The sequence below is a fragment of the Schistocerca americana genome, chromosome 1 (genome assembly GCF_021461395.2).
Source record: "Schistocerca americana isolate TAMUIC-IGC-003095 chromosome 1, iqSchAmer2.1, whole genome shotgun sequence".
NCBI lineage: Eukaryota > Metazoa > Arthropoda > Insecta > Orthoptera > Acrididae > Schistocerca > Schistocerca americana.
Window position 1 is genome coordinate 1,079,229,434 of NC_060119.1, and position 12,714 is coordinate 1,079,242,147.

The following is a 12,714-nucleotide window of genomic DNA, read 5'->3' on the forward strand; positions in this document are numbered from 1 at the left end:
CCCAATTCACTCCATATCCATTTTACTTCAGAGTTACTTCAATTCATGATCTGATATTTAGGAGAACAATTGTTTACATACTTTTAATGGTTGCCTGCAGTGGCTGCTTCTCCCTGTTAATATGTAACCTGACTCATTTCACGTGCCTGAAGACCCTCTTTCATGATGGTATTTATGGAACACAATGTTTGAATGAATGAATAAATAAATGAACGAATGGCAAAATAAGTAAATAAGTAAGGATATTGCAGCTTACACCGTATCAGCCGAGTTATAAGGCTAAAAATGACTGACTGTACATGTATGACAATTCTATGAAACGTAATAAGCCTTCTTTTGATCTTTTTCAGTGGTTGTAGTTCCATTTGCTGGCCTCGACATATGGGGAATGCTGCACTCAGTCTCGAAGAGGGACTTTATTCGTAACACTATAAAATACATTGAAACGTTTAGTGGGATAGCACGGAAGCAAGCAGCTGTACATGGCCAAGTAGCATCCCAAGTGACTGTTGTATTTGACATGGATAATTTTAACTTGCGCCAGTATGCTTGGAGACCAGGTAATAAAAAAACCAGCTGAAACTTCATAACTTTTGAAATCTTTTCTTTTATATTATAGTTACTATAAAATGAAAGATGTTTGTAACATGGAGTAACATATATGAGGGTAATCGCCATCAGAGCTGAATTGCTGGGACCACAATTAACACTGACAGGTACTATGAGAAGCTGAAAAAGCTCACATGGGCAATTCAGAACCGGAGAAGAGGAATATTGAGCAAGGGGGTACACATTCTCCATGACAACGCTCGCCCACACATCATTCAGCAAACCATTGCTCTCCTGCAGCAGTTTCAGTGGAACATAATCACCCACCCACCCTATAGTTCTGACTTGGTGCCAAGTGATTGTCACCTGTCCTCTAGGTTAAAAGAACATTTGGACGGAAAGCAATTCAGCTCTGACGACAAGGTGAAAGAAGAGGTTCATAACTTTCTGAAAAGCATGGCGGTGAGCTGGTATGACATGAGCATACAAAAACTGCCACAGCGTCTACAAAAATGTATTGACAGAAATGGTGATAATGTCAAAAAATAGCTAAATGTTAAAGCTGTAAACTGATGTGAACCATTATAGAAATAAACAGGTCTAGGTATTTATAAAAAAATAGGAGACCTTACTTTTAGGATTACCCTTGTATATTGAGTTTTGTTGGTTGTTTGTCACCCATGTCACTTAAGGTGAAGGCTTGCGTGGTTCCTTAAACAAGGGCAGAGGGCAGAGCAACTTCCCTTTTTTCACCTTCATTCAACTGAGGTGGTGTGCACATCATACTGCAGCAGCACACAGGTGGAAAGAAAGACAGAGAGAGAACAGATGTTTGACAGGTACTGTGAAGTGTTGTAAGTAAAGAAACGATGTCCAAACTCACAAAATGACTTCATCCTTAAGAGACCTTCCACTTTTCTGTGATGAAAGAGGAAGCATGATGTAGCTTTATTCCGTGCACTTTTTCATGCTTCATGTAATGGTTTGAAAAATCTGATAATGTCTTCTACATATGTTCTCACTGTCTGTTGTTAAACAGTAACAGAGAAAATGCTTCTTGGATGCAAAAGATATCTCAGTGACTTACTAACGCCATGGGGCTAGGGCCTCTAATTGGGTAGACCGTTCGCCTGGTGCCGGTCTTTCGAGTTGACGCCTTTTCAGCGACCTGCGCGTCGAAGTGACTTAAAATTATAACCATACACTGAATATATTTTCCCCCATCAGCAGACTGTGTGTGTAATGTTTTGAAATTTTGTGGCAGATTAAAACTGTGTGTCTGATAAGGATTTTAATCTGGAACCTTTCCTTTCATAGGAAATGCTTTTATCAACACAACTATCCAAACATGGCTTTAATTCTTCCAGTATCTTCTATTTATTTATAAAATGTTACAATACAGCTGCACTGCGTCACATTGTAAGTACTACACACAATCATTTCTAACTTTAAAATGATCTTTACATTTCCCTGAGAGATATTAAACCTTCTGAAATCACCTGAAACTTCATAACTTTTGAAATCTTGTCTTTTATATTATAGTTACTATAAAGTGAAAGATGTTTGTAACATGGAGTAACACATAAGAGGGTAATCGTCATCAGAGCTGAATTGCTGGGACCACAATTTTGTTGCTAAAATCACATTTGACTCATGTTTCTAATATCATTCCACTTTTTGAATGTGTCAGAATTCAAATCTTGAAATGAGCTGTTTATTTATTTATTTATTTATTTACAGGGTTTTCCAGAAGTCAGAAATGAAAGTCCTGTAATACTTACACTATCAAAATATGTTTCACACAGCAACTGTTGCATCTGACATCTATTTTACACATTTCCTTAAATGCAGGTTTTGTGAAGAAGTCTTTCAATAGCTTTACTATGGTCTCCTTGTTCATCATAACAGAGCCATCTGATTTCTTGACTAATGTTAATGAATGTCTGCCCTCTATTAAGTGGCTGTTTTTCTTTCTTGCTACTTTGGTAGTCCATGATTGTCTCCCCTATAATCTTCTCGTTATATTTTCTGACATCTGCTGATAAATTTTCAAAATAGTTTCTTTAGTTCAGTTAATTTTGACTTCTGTAATTTTTTACAAAAATCTTTTCTCTTCTTCATCAATTGTTTTATGTCTGCAGGAAAAGTTTTTTGTCTTCTTTATTCTTGCAACATCTGCAGCAGTCTCCAGTACAATACTTATTAAAGCACCATTTCTCATATTTAAGTCCACATTTTCTTCATTCTCTAGATCCTGAAAGCCATTTGTTAATTTTAATTTGTAATCTTTCTCTTTGTATACAGCTATTCACTTGCTTGTCTCTAGTTTCTGAATCTGTATACTTACGTTCTTAGTGTATAGTGTGAGAGGGCTCACTGCCCTCCTCATGTTTCTATTCAAGTGATAAAACAGAACACAAGTTGTTTGGGGCTTAAATCACCCTCATTTTAATAAATGGAAAGACACACAATGTGTTGAAGTCACAGTGAAGCTTGCATGGCTGAGACATAAACTTGCTTGCTGTAATATGTACACAAAGGTCCAGGTAGGTGCGTCCAACACAGTTACTGAAGAGGAGCACATTGTACTGGACTGGCTTACCCGACCAGTTGTAAAATGCAACACTGGATATGACTAGGAGTGACAGAGGTGACAGAGAACCTAACATATTCCCATCCTAAAATAAGTCTTCTCATTTTAGCAACTAAGTATACATTTAAAAGCTCAACAAACTGAAAATGTAAATTCCAAATCATAGAAAAGAATAAACGTTACTACACACACTATCAAGGCATATGAAGCATGAACACACTAACATTTAAGATATACACTAATAACGAAATTTACTTATCAACAGTCTGTCTTCCAAAAAAAATTTACATCTTCTTAAGCTAAAATCGGGACTTAGGATTTGGTTGCTCTAAATTATAGTGTAGCATTTGGCATTATTGTGAACCACCTCAAAAATGGGAAGTATCACTCCACTCTTTCACTAATAACAGCACAACTTCAGTAAAGCCCTCTTAACCCACCCATTGCCAGTTTTCACTGTCACTACATGAATGTACTCACCAGGACCAGGACAGCTTCTAGATGAGACTAAACCTTCACACCAACAGAGGGAAGTTGCCTTGACCAAGGCCTGATTGTTGATATGGAGCTGCCATGCTCCTTCTGATGTCCATTTACTGTATTGCTGCAGCTGATGCAGACACTCATCTCTTCCAAAAGAACCATTTCAGCTGTTGCAAATGTCACCTGTGCAGCCTGTTGGAAGGAATTTGTATGATAGAGGGTTTAGGATAGACTCTGATGCTCCAATCAGCAAGAGGCTCATCATGATTCACCAAGCGGTACCACAGATCTCAAATTTCCATCATGAGCTGTATGTTGCTGAATGCATGCTTCACATAATTGCTTTATGTGAAGTTGATGAAATACTACCTTACAAAATTCAACCCAATTCTGTGTCAGTTAGTGTGAAGTGATTTGATTTCTCCAATTTTTCCTTGCCTAAGATATCAAATAAAACATATGTGCCCCAGTATCATATCTATTCTGACAGGCTTATAGAAGTTGGGTTCAGCAAGTAGCAGATCAAATGCAATGTTCCGAGCTCTTGAGTCTATGCACCTATATAACAACTCACTAGTGACATTGTCAGCAATAACAAAGATGGTTAAAATGCAAAATTCAAAGACATATAGACATCACAAGTGTATGACACAGAAGTAGCAAAACTGTTGTTTGTACTTTTCACAGGAAGTGACTGTTCACTGAGTTTCCACTTCAGTTGCTCAGCCATGCTCATAGATGTAAAAGATAAATGACTCATACTGTCTAGTAACACACTACAAATCTGGTTTACTTGCTGTCCTTCATGTTGACAACTCTGTTGCCACTAATCCATTACAGTTGATACCAGGCCTCCCCATTGTAGCCTAGTCCACTAAGGAGTAGTGACTAGATTGAGCAGTCTGTCTATCCTTTGAGTCAGATGCTTTGTGGAGCAACATATTATTGTTTTTGTTATACGTCTTACAAGAAGATATCTTGTGGTTACTCAAGAAGTGACCAAAAAAACAGCTTATTCTCTGTAACAAGAGTCCATCAATCATCAGTAGTTAGTATTTGAAACCCCTTGCAATTGGTGACACCATGAAGTTCATTACAAAGTTTGTGGTAACTCCAAAGAACTGACACTTAAGAGACTTTGATAGGTGAGTATCCCTGTTCATTAAGCCCTTTATAGTAGAATAAACTGAGTCCCATGAATCCTCAAATTATGCCCTATCATCGCTATGATCTATGGATTCATCTTCAATTCTGACTATGCTGGAGCTAACTCAAAATCAACCTGAATCTGTATCAGTCTTCTTAATTCTGCTTCCAGCATCCAGTGTTAGACTGCCTGCAACGTGTAAAAAAACTCCCTATGTGCACGAGAGCAGCTTTTGTAACCTCTCTCTGTTTAAACAGTCTTGTGCTCTAACAAGAATACATTTTGAGAATGGGCTGATGGTAACAGGTAGCCAACAGTTATACTTACCTGACTGCAGTCAGTGTGTGAGATCAATATGACTGAAACAGCAGTGACATCACAAACAATGGTAGCTGGTGCTGTTCAACGCTGCAGTCTCTAATGGTGGAGCACCAGTGAGAGCTGGAGCTGACATGACAGAAAAAGATGGTTGGCACCATCTGTGCCTGTATATCTTGTGTTTAGAGTTCAACAAGGCACAGGAAGTATCTGTGAAAAATAGTTCATGCCACTAGGAGTGGCAAAAGTGGCAGAGAACATAACTTTTATACATACTTTGTTTTGAATCACTGACACTGTATTAGTACTTAATTAATTTAGTTCTTTCTAACTTAGGATCTAGTTTTATTTTGCATCTTCCTAGCCTGTGGTCACTAGCAAATCTGATTTGGTTTCAAATCCAACACATTCTGCATGACTTATTTATTGTCTGACAGCACTCATTTGGTCTCATTTTTAATTCAGTTTATTTCTTTCCAAGTCCTTTTTTGGCCTGAGTTTTTCCTAAAAAATGTGCTTAAGATGTATTTTGATTTTTTCCAGTAAATTCCACTAGCTTGTCTCCACTATTGTTCCTAGTAGTGAATGTGAAGTTCGCTACTGGAGAGTCATTTCTCCAAGTTTGTCCTCGCTTTTGCATCAAAGTTGTCCATTTCTATTGTAGAATTAATTACCTTTGCTTAACAGTTCTTGCAACTCCTCTTAAAGATCTTCAACTTCTTCATTAGAATGCAAGGTTGTTGCACATAAACTTCTACTGTTTCCAGTGAGTATCTTTTATCTATTTTTAATACTGTTCTTATTATTCTTTCTGAGAGTTCAATTTAAACAATTTGATCCTTAATTTTCTTAATGAAACCTACTACTGAGAACCTGCTTCAAGTTGTGCATGCACAGTAAAAGACATTTCCTGGATTTGGCTTTCTTGCCTACATCATACCTCTGACGCACCAATGATACCATGCTGGATACCAGTTCTGCCTCCAGGTCTTGTAGCCTACCTTCATTCCTAAATGTCATGCAGTTTATGATCACTATATGGAGTATAGGAGAAACAGTAAAGTCTTCATGAGTCATGATATTTTGTTTTAACCAATATTTGTGTACCAGGGTGCAGGACAGAAGTAGCTGAGAAGCCTCATGTTACAAATATACTATCTGAATTGCCGGCCGAAGTGGCCGTGCGGTTAAAGGCGCTGCAGTCTGGAACCGCAAGACCGCTACGGTCGCAGGTTCGAATCCTGCCTCGGGCATGGATGTTTGTGATGTAATTAGGTTAGTTAGGTTTAACTAGTTCTAAGTTCTAGGGGACTAATGACCTCAGCAGTTGAGTCCCATAGTGCTCAGAGCCATTTGAACCATTTGAACTACCTGAATTCTGTAAGTCCACATGCCATGCCCAAAAAGTTTGGTGCAACATGCATCCAGTGTTGAACCCAAACAGAGCAGTGCTTACACAGTTTCATCCTATCTCTGATTATTTCTAAATGCAATGATCGACAAAATGTGACCAGTCAATAGTCACTGGTCAGTGGTCACAGTCCTCATGCTTAATGTGTGATGGCAGAGATTCATCCTGTTAAGGTTTGTCAACATCAGTCAGTATTCTACTGCAGAAAGTAATGTGGTCTGTTTGGAAGGTTGCAGATGTCTATTCTCATTGCTGTGTCTGATGAAGATTGGAGAGCTGCCCTTCAGTGTTATTTTACAAGAATGATGGCTGCTTGGGTTAGTGTCACATAGGGCCTTAGTGTACACATTTAACGCTGTGACCTCTCTGGCTGGGAGTCATGCTGATTGGTTTTTCTTGCTGCAATGAAAAATAGTTAACCATGCAGCTTCTCATGACTGCAGTGAGAAATGGCAGGAGGAGGAGGAAAGGATGTTTACGTGCACACCCTGTATGAACAGATCTGCACAAGAAAATGCTTACAAGAGCAGATAATCATAAACATAAGCCTGTCTGCATGAAATAATGTTTTGTTACACAACTTCATGAAAAGTTAAGAAACATGGAATGTTCACAACTTACTCCTCCTGCAGCAAGCACACATATAAAATCAGACTAATGACAATGAGCAATAGTTTTACCATGCTTCCTCTGTGAATGATACAGGACAAAGCCCTAGTACATAGTACAGTCAAACCTTCATGTGTCATACACTTTATAGAGATGTATGTAGATGTAAACCTTTTATTGCCAGAAGAGTCACAGGAGAACATAAATCAGCTTAATTTGTTCTACCTCTCATGTGAATTAAAGTACATAAACAGCTAGTCAGCTGTTTTCCTGCTTCTGCTGTGAGCATTTATGGAAATTTATTGAAGGATGGTGAAACTATGAGTAAGCAACATCACATTGGACATCCATGCCTCATCGCAGAATGAGGTCGGAGGCTTGCTCGTTCTTTAAAGCATGACAGGTAGATGATCTATGGCAGATGTGCCAATAGACTACAGTGCTGGTGCTGGCACAAGTGTTTCATAGCACACACTTCAGTTCACATAGTTGAACATGGGGTTCTGATGGAACACATCTGGGATGCTAACAATGGCCAGATCTGCACCCACAACCATCTGCCCAAAATTTACAGAAACTGTGTGACCTGTGCATAGACATCTGATGCCACTTGCCTCTGAAAACCTACCAAGGACTTTTTGAATCCATGTGATGTTGTACTACGATCCAAAGATGGACCAAAATGCTACCAGGTGTTCATCATATTTTGGTTATCAATGTATGTTCATTTATAAAATTTAACAAAAGTTGGTTACTTTTCCTTTTCTTCTTTTAGTAGTATCTTAACCATATTTTGATAAAAGAAAGAGTCAACAAAATCAAACTTTCAATGTAAATCAAATGTATTTTTGGCTTTTCTTTCAGCGGGAGAAGTAGTGATTGCACTTATTCAGATGTATGAAGCAAATTACCCAGAAATATTGAAAACTTGTTATATCATCAATGGTAAGTGTAAATATAGCATTTAAAAATATTTCATTCATATGTTTACTGTTTGCCAATCATTCCAGTGTTAGTATGGTGACATAAGGAGAAACTAGCTAAAATTAGTAGCATGCACTGTGTCTGATGAAACTAATGTAGAATAAAAACTTTTATAAGAATAAGTGCTGCTATATTGCAGTTCAGAGTTAATCTGGGTAAAAGAAATGCAAGCGTCTGGCATAATTATTCCAAATTTTGTAGAATCAACCATAAAGGGGGTGGGTCATGTATTTATGTTAGGACAGGGGTAGAATCAAAAGAAATTAAATGTAAACTAAAATGCATAGAAAAAGATTTTGAATACGGTATATGTGAGCTAACCAAATTAAAAATTACTATTGTGTGTTTGTACCGATCACCACTGGGCAACTTTGCCATTTTTATGGAAAACCTTGAGGGACTGCTGAATGAACTTAAACATAATGTAATTGTTCTTGGTGATTTTAATGTTAACTTTAAAAATGATTGTAGTAAACAACAGCAACTGTGCAATCTGTTTTTGTGTCATAATATGATGGCAACTGTAAGTGAAGTTACCAGATGCGGAAATATGTCTGAAACTATAATAGATCAAGTATTTATAAACAAGGACAAGTGTGAATATAACACTGAAGTAATTGACACTGGTTTCTCAGATCACAAGGGTATCAAATTGAGTTTAAATGTCACATCTTACAAGGACCCTGTTATCAATAACAATTACAGAGAAAGGAGATTTATAAATGATGACAGCATAAGAATTTTTAATTACATTCTGCAAAATAACAACTGGGGTAGTGAATCAAGTGGTGATGTCAACAGAAAGTTTGACTCATTCCTTGAAAGCTACAAACACTGCTTCGATGTTGCCTTTCCTATAAAAAGAGTCAAAACTAAACATAAAACCAAAACATGGGTTACACAGGGGATTAGAAAGTCATCAGACACTCTCAGAAAGTTAAATAAATCAGCCAGGAAGAATGTAGTACTGAAAGCACATGTGAAATGTTATAGAAGCCTGTACAAGAAAGTAATAATTGCAGCTAAGAAGCTTGATAATGATACCTATATTGAGAAAGGTAACAACAAAATGAAGTCAACTTGGGAGGTAATAAATAAAAATATAGGTAGACACAAAAGAGAAGATAACAGCTTTGTCATTAAAAGTGGGGGTAAAACTGTTAAGGATCCACTTCAGATTGCCAACATATTTAATGAACATTTCACAAATATAGCCATAAATTTAATTAAAACTAAATGCAATTCCAATAGCAAGGTAAAAATCCCCATGAATGACATGACAATGTCCCTTTATCCAGTAACTGATTCAGAGGTACTAAATGCCATAAATAAGTTAAAAAATAAAATGTCATGTGGGTGTGCTGGGATTCCTGACAAAGTCATTAAGCAAAGTGCAAGAAACATAGCCTCGCATCTCACTGAAATTATAAATGAATCTTTTAAGACAGGGGTGTTTCCATCAAAACTTAAAATGTCTACTATAAAGCCACTTTACAAGAATGGTGATAAACATGATGTTAGTAACTTTAGGCCTTTATCAATGTTGTCAGGCTTCTCAAAAATAATAGAAAGGATAATGTATCAGAGACTATACAAATTTCTTATTAAGAACAGAATATTGGTTAATGCGCAAAATGGTTTCTGTAAAAATAAATCAACTGAAACAGCTATCTTCAATTTTTTGCAACTTGTTCTAAATTCCATAAACAGAAAGGAATTAAATTGTGGATTGTTTTTAGACTTATCAAAGGCCTTTGATGTCATCGACCATAAGTTACTGCTTAGGAAGTTATATGCCTATGGGATACGTGGAGTTGCCCACAAATGGTTTGAATCATATCTGTCAGACAGGTATCAGAAGGTGGAGATAAGCCAGGCAGATAGGACATATTCATCAAGATTCGAGAGAGTTTTGTATGGAGTACCCCAGGGATCTGTATTAGGGCCATTACTGTTTTTAATATTTATCAATGACCTACCAAGTCAACTATCTGAAGCAGAGGCAGTACTGTTTGCTGATGATACAAGTTTGTTTGTTAAAGCAAATAGTGGAGCTGACTTACAGGAAAAAGCCACATTAGCAACAGACGAAGCAGACAGATGGTTTAATGAAAACAGACTCATTGTGAATGCCATAAAAACAACGTGGATCAACTTAAGACATATTACAAATAAAATAAAAACTAACCTTACAGTAGAACTGGGTAAGTGTAAGATTGAACAAGCATCATACACTAAATTCTTGGGAGTATGGTTTGATGAACACTTAAGATGGGAAAAGCATGTAATATCATTGAACAAAAAATTAAGTCAAACATGTTATATACTTAGAATGCTTAAAAGCTCATGTAACATTAAAACAGTGTTATGTGTTTATTTCTCATTCATGCACAGTTTATTAAGATACGGCGTACAGTTTTGGGGGAACATCAGTCTAACAAAACACGCATTTAGACTACAAAAGAAGGCAGTCAGAATAATACAAGGTATAGGATATAGAGACTCTTGTAGCCAAGCTTTCAAAGAATTAAAAATCATGACAGTACCATCTTTATACATATATGAAAGCATATGTTTCTTAAAAGAACACGAGGAATTTTCTACATTAAACAGAGAATTTCACAACTACGAAACAAGGAATAGGAATGATTTCCACAGAGAAATTCATAAAACAGCTATGTATCACAAAAGTGTACTATACTAACCCAAAATCCTCTACAGTGCTCTCCCCAAAGAACTAAAAATAATACCAAAACTGTACATATTTAAAAGAGAATTAAAAAACATGTTATTGAGCAATAGTTTTTACAGTATTGAAGAGTTTGTGAATCGTTGACAATAAAAGCGCAGTTAATATTTCCCTGACATAATAAATATGTGTAATTGCTCACATTTAAATACTTGCTGTTTCTATGAAAGTGTGAAACTGTTAATGTAAGAATGTAAATAATCTTTGATGTGAGGATCACAAACTTTTTTTTTGTACGTTGTTATCGTACTTGTATATTTTTATGTTAATGTTCTAAAAGTTCTATTAAAATTGTAATGTCTAAGTGACAAGTAAATTCAATTACAAATTTTCATGTATACGTATTTTAAATTGTAATGTTTATTGACAAGTCCTATATCATTTCGATGATGTACTACAAGGGCGCTAATAAATTGAATTGAATTGAACTGAATTGAATCTATAGGAATTATCTTCTTGTGTATAAATTTTGATATTATGAAAGTAATCTTTTCTTGTAAATTATTTTCCACAATAATTACTCCACATGCAAGCTACATTATTTTGATCTGATGTTGGTGTGCAAAATTAAATGTAGTACAAATTAAAAACAAAGGAGTCAGTGACTCACTATTGCATTGTCATTGTTTGTTTGTTTGTTGCTGTCGCTTCATCTCTGCATAATTACTGCAACCTACATCAACTTAAAGCCACCTGCTGTAGTCCAGCCTTGGATTCCCTCTAAAATTTTCCCCTACCCTAAATTGCATAAGCAAACTGACTACTCCTTGATGCCTCAGATTGTATCCTATCAACTGATTCCTTCTTTTAGTCAAATTGTGCCAGAAAGCTCTTTTTTTCCCCCAATTCAAATTCAGTACTGTAATCAACCCCTCCTTCCTAGTTGCTGCTCTTGTTCACCAATGTGCAAAGTTTTTGAGAGGAGTAAGATTACAATAAACTTTTTAGTGTACTTATCTTTTCTTGCAGAGTTGGCTCGAATTCTTCATGTCTAGGGGTCTGATTCTTGAAGCCAAAATTCTCACATTTTAGGTTCCCATGGCCCAATTGATCTTAATAATTTTGAAGAATGTCGTTGCAGAATTTTTTTATGTTAATTTATTGTGTCACATTTTACTGTATCACACAATATTTTGAATTTTCGCATTACCAAAGCTGAAATTACATTGTTTGTCCAAAATAGAAAAATAAATCTTATCACATCAGAGGCATGCTTACTTCTTCTTCACTCCGCAGTAATAACAATATTCCAAAGGGTTTTAAATTTTTCTTGACAAATGAATTTCTATTAGGTTTGATTATTATGTTATAAATGAATTCAGTAATAAACATAATAAACTGTACTAAATTATGTAAGTAATAAGAGAAATTTTAAGTGTGCCAAATAATTCGTAATTTCAAATGTTTCTAAAGCAAAAAGAATTTAACTTTACATTCAGAGCTTGTACATATCGATTGTAACAACGAAAATAAAGTAATTCCTTTTCATAAATTTTAGCTTGAAATATAATATATTGTGTATAAAATTACATGAAATTTTTCAGATAAAAACAGCTGAGATAATATTGACCTTTCTGAATTCCGAAAAATATGACTGGGATCTACTACTACTCTTGAGGAAAAGTAATGCTAGAGAAAGATGTTGCTTTAAAATATCCCCCTCACAAAATACAGAAACAATGTGTTTACAATATTTTGTGACTTTCTATAAGGTTTGCCAAACAGTGTACAAAATTATGCCATAAGTTAGAGTACAGGTGTATAGAAGTGTCTGTTAAATAACATATTACAGAGAATATAAGAAAAACATCAACTATAAAAGTCCTAATCTAAACATATATGAGGACATGGCATTCAGATCTTCAGATCTG

At 35.8% G+C, this 12,714-nt stretch overlaps 1 protein-coding gene across 1 annotated transcript in view; it reads left to right on the plus strand.

The window, feature by feature from the left end:
• LOC124617679 (SEC14-like protein 2) overlaps positions 1-12,714 on the plus strand; it is a 264,785-nt gene that overhangs the window by 224,450 nt on the left and 27,621 nt on the right. The window contains exons 5-6 of the mRNA XM_047145285.1: positions 351-560; positions 7,975-8,055. Of these exons, the coding sequence (XP_047001241.1) occupies positions 351-560; positions 7,975-8,055 (291 nt within the window). The remainder of the gene's footprint in view (positions 1-350; positions 561-7,974; positions 8,056-12,714) is intronic.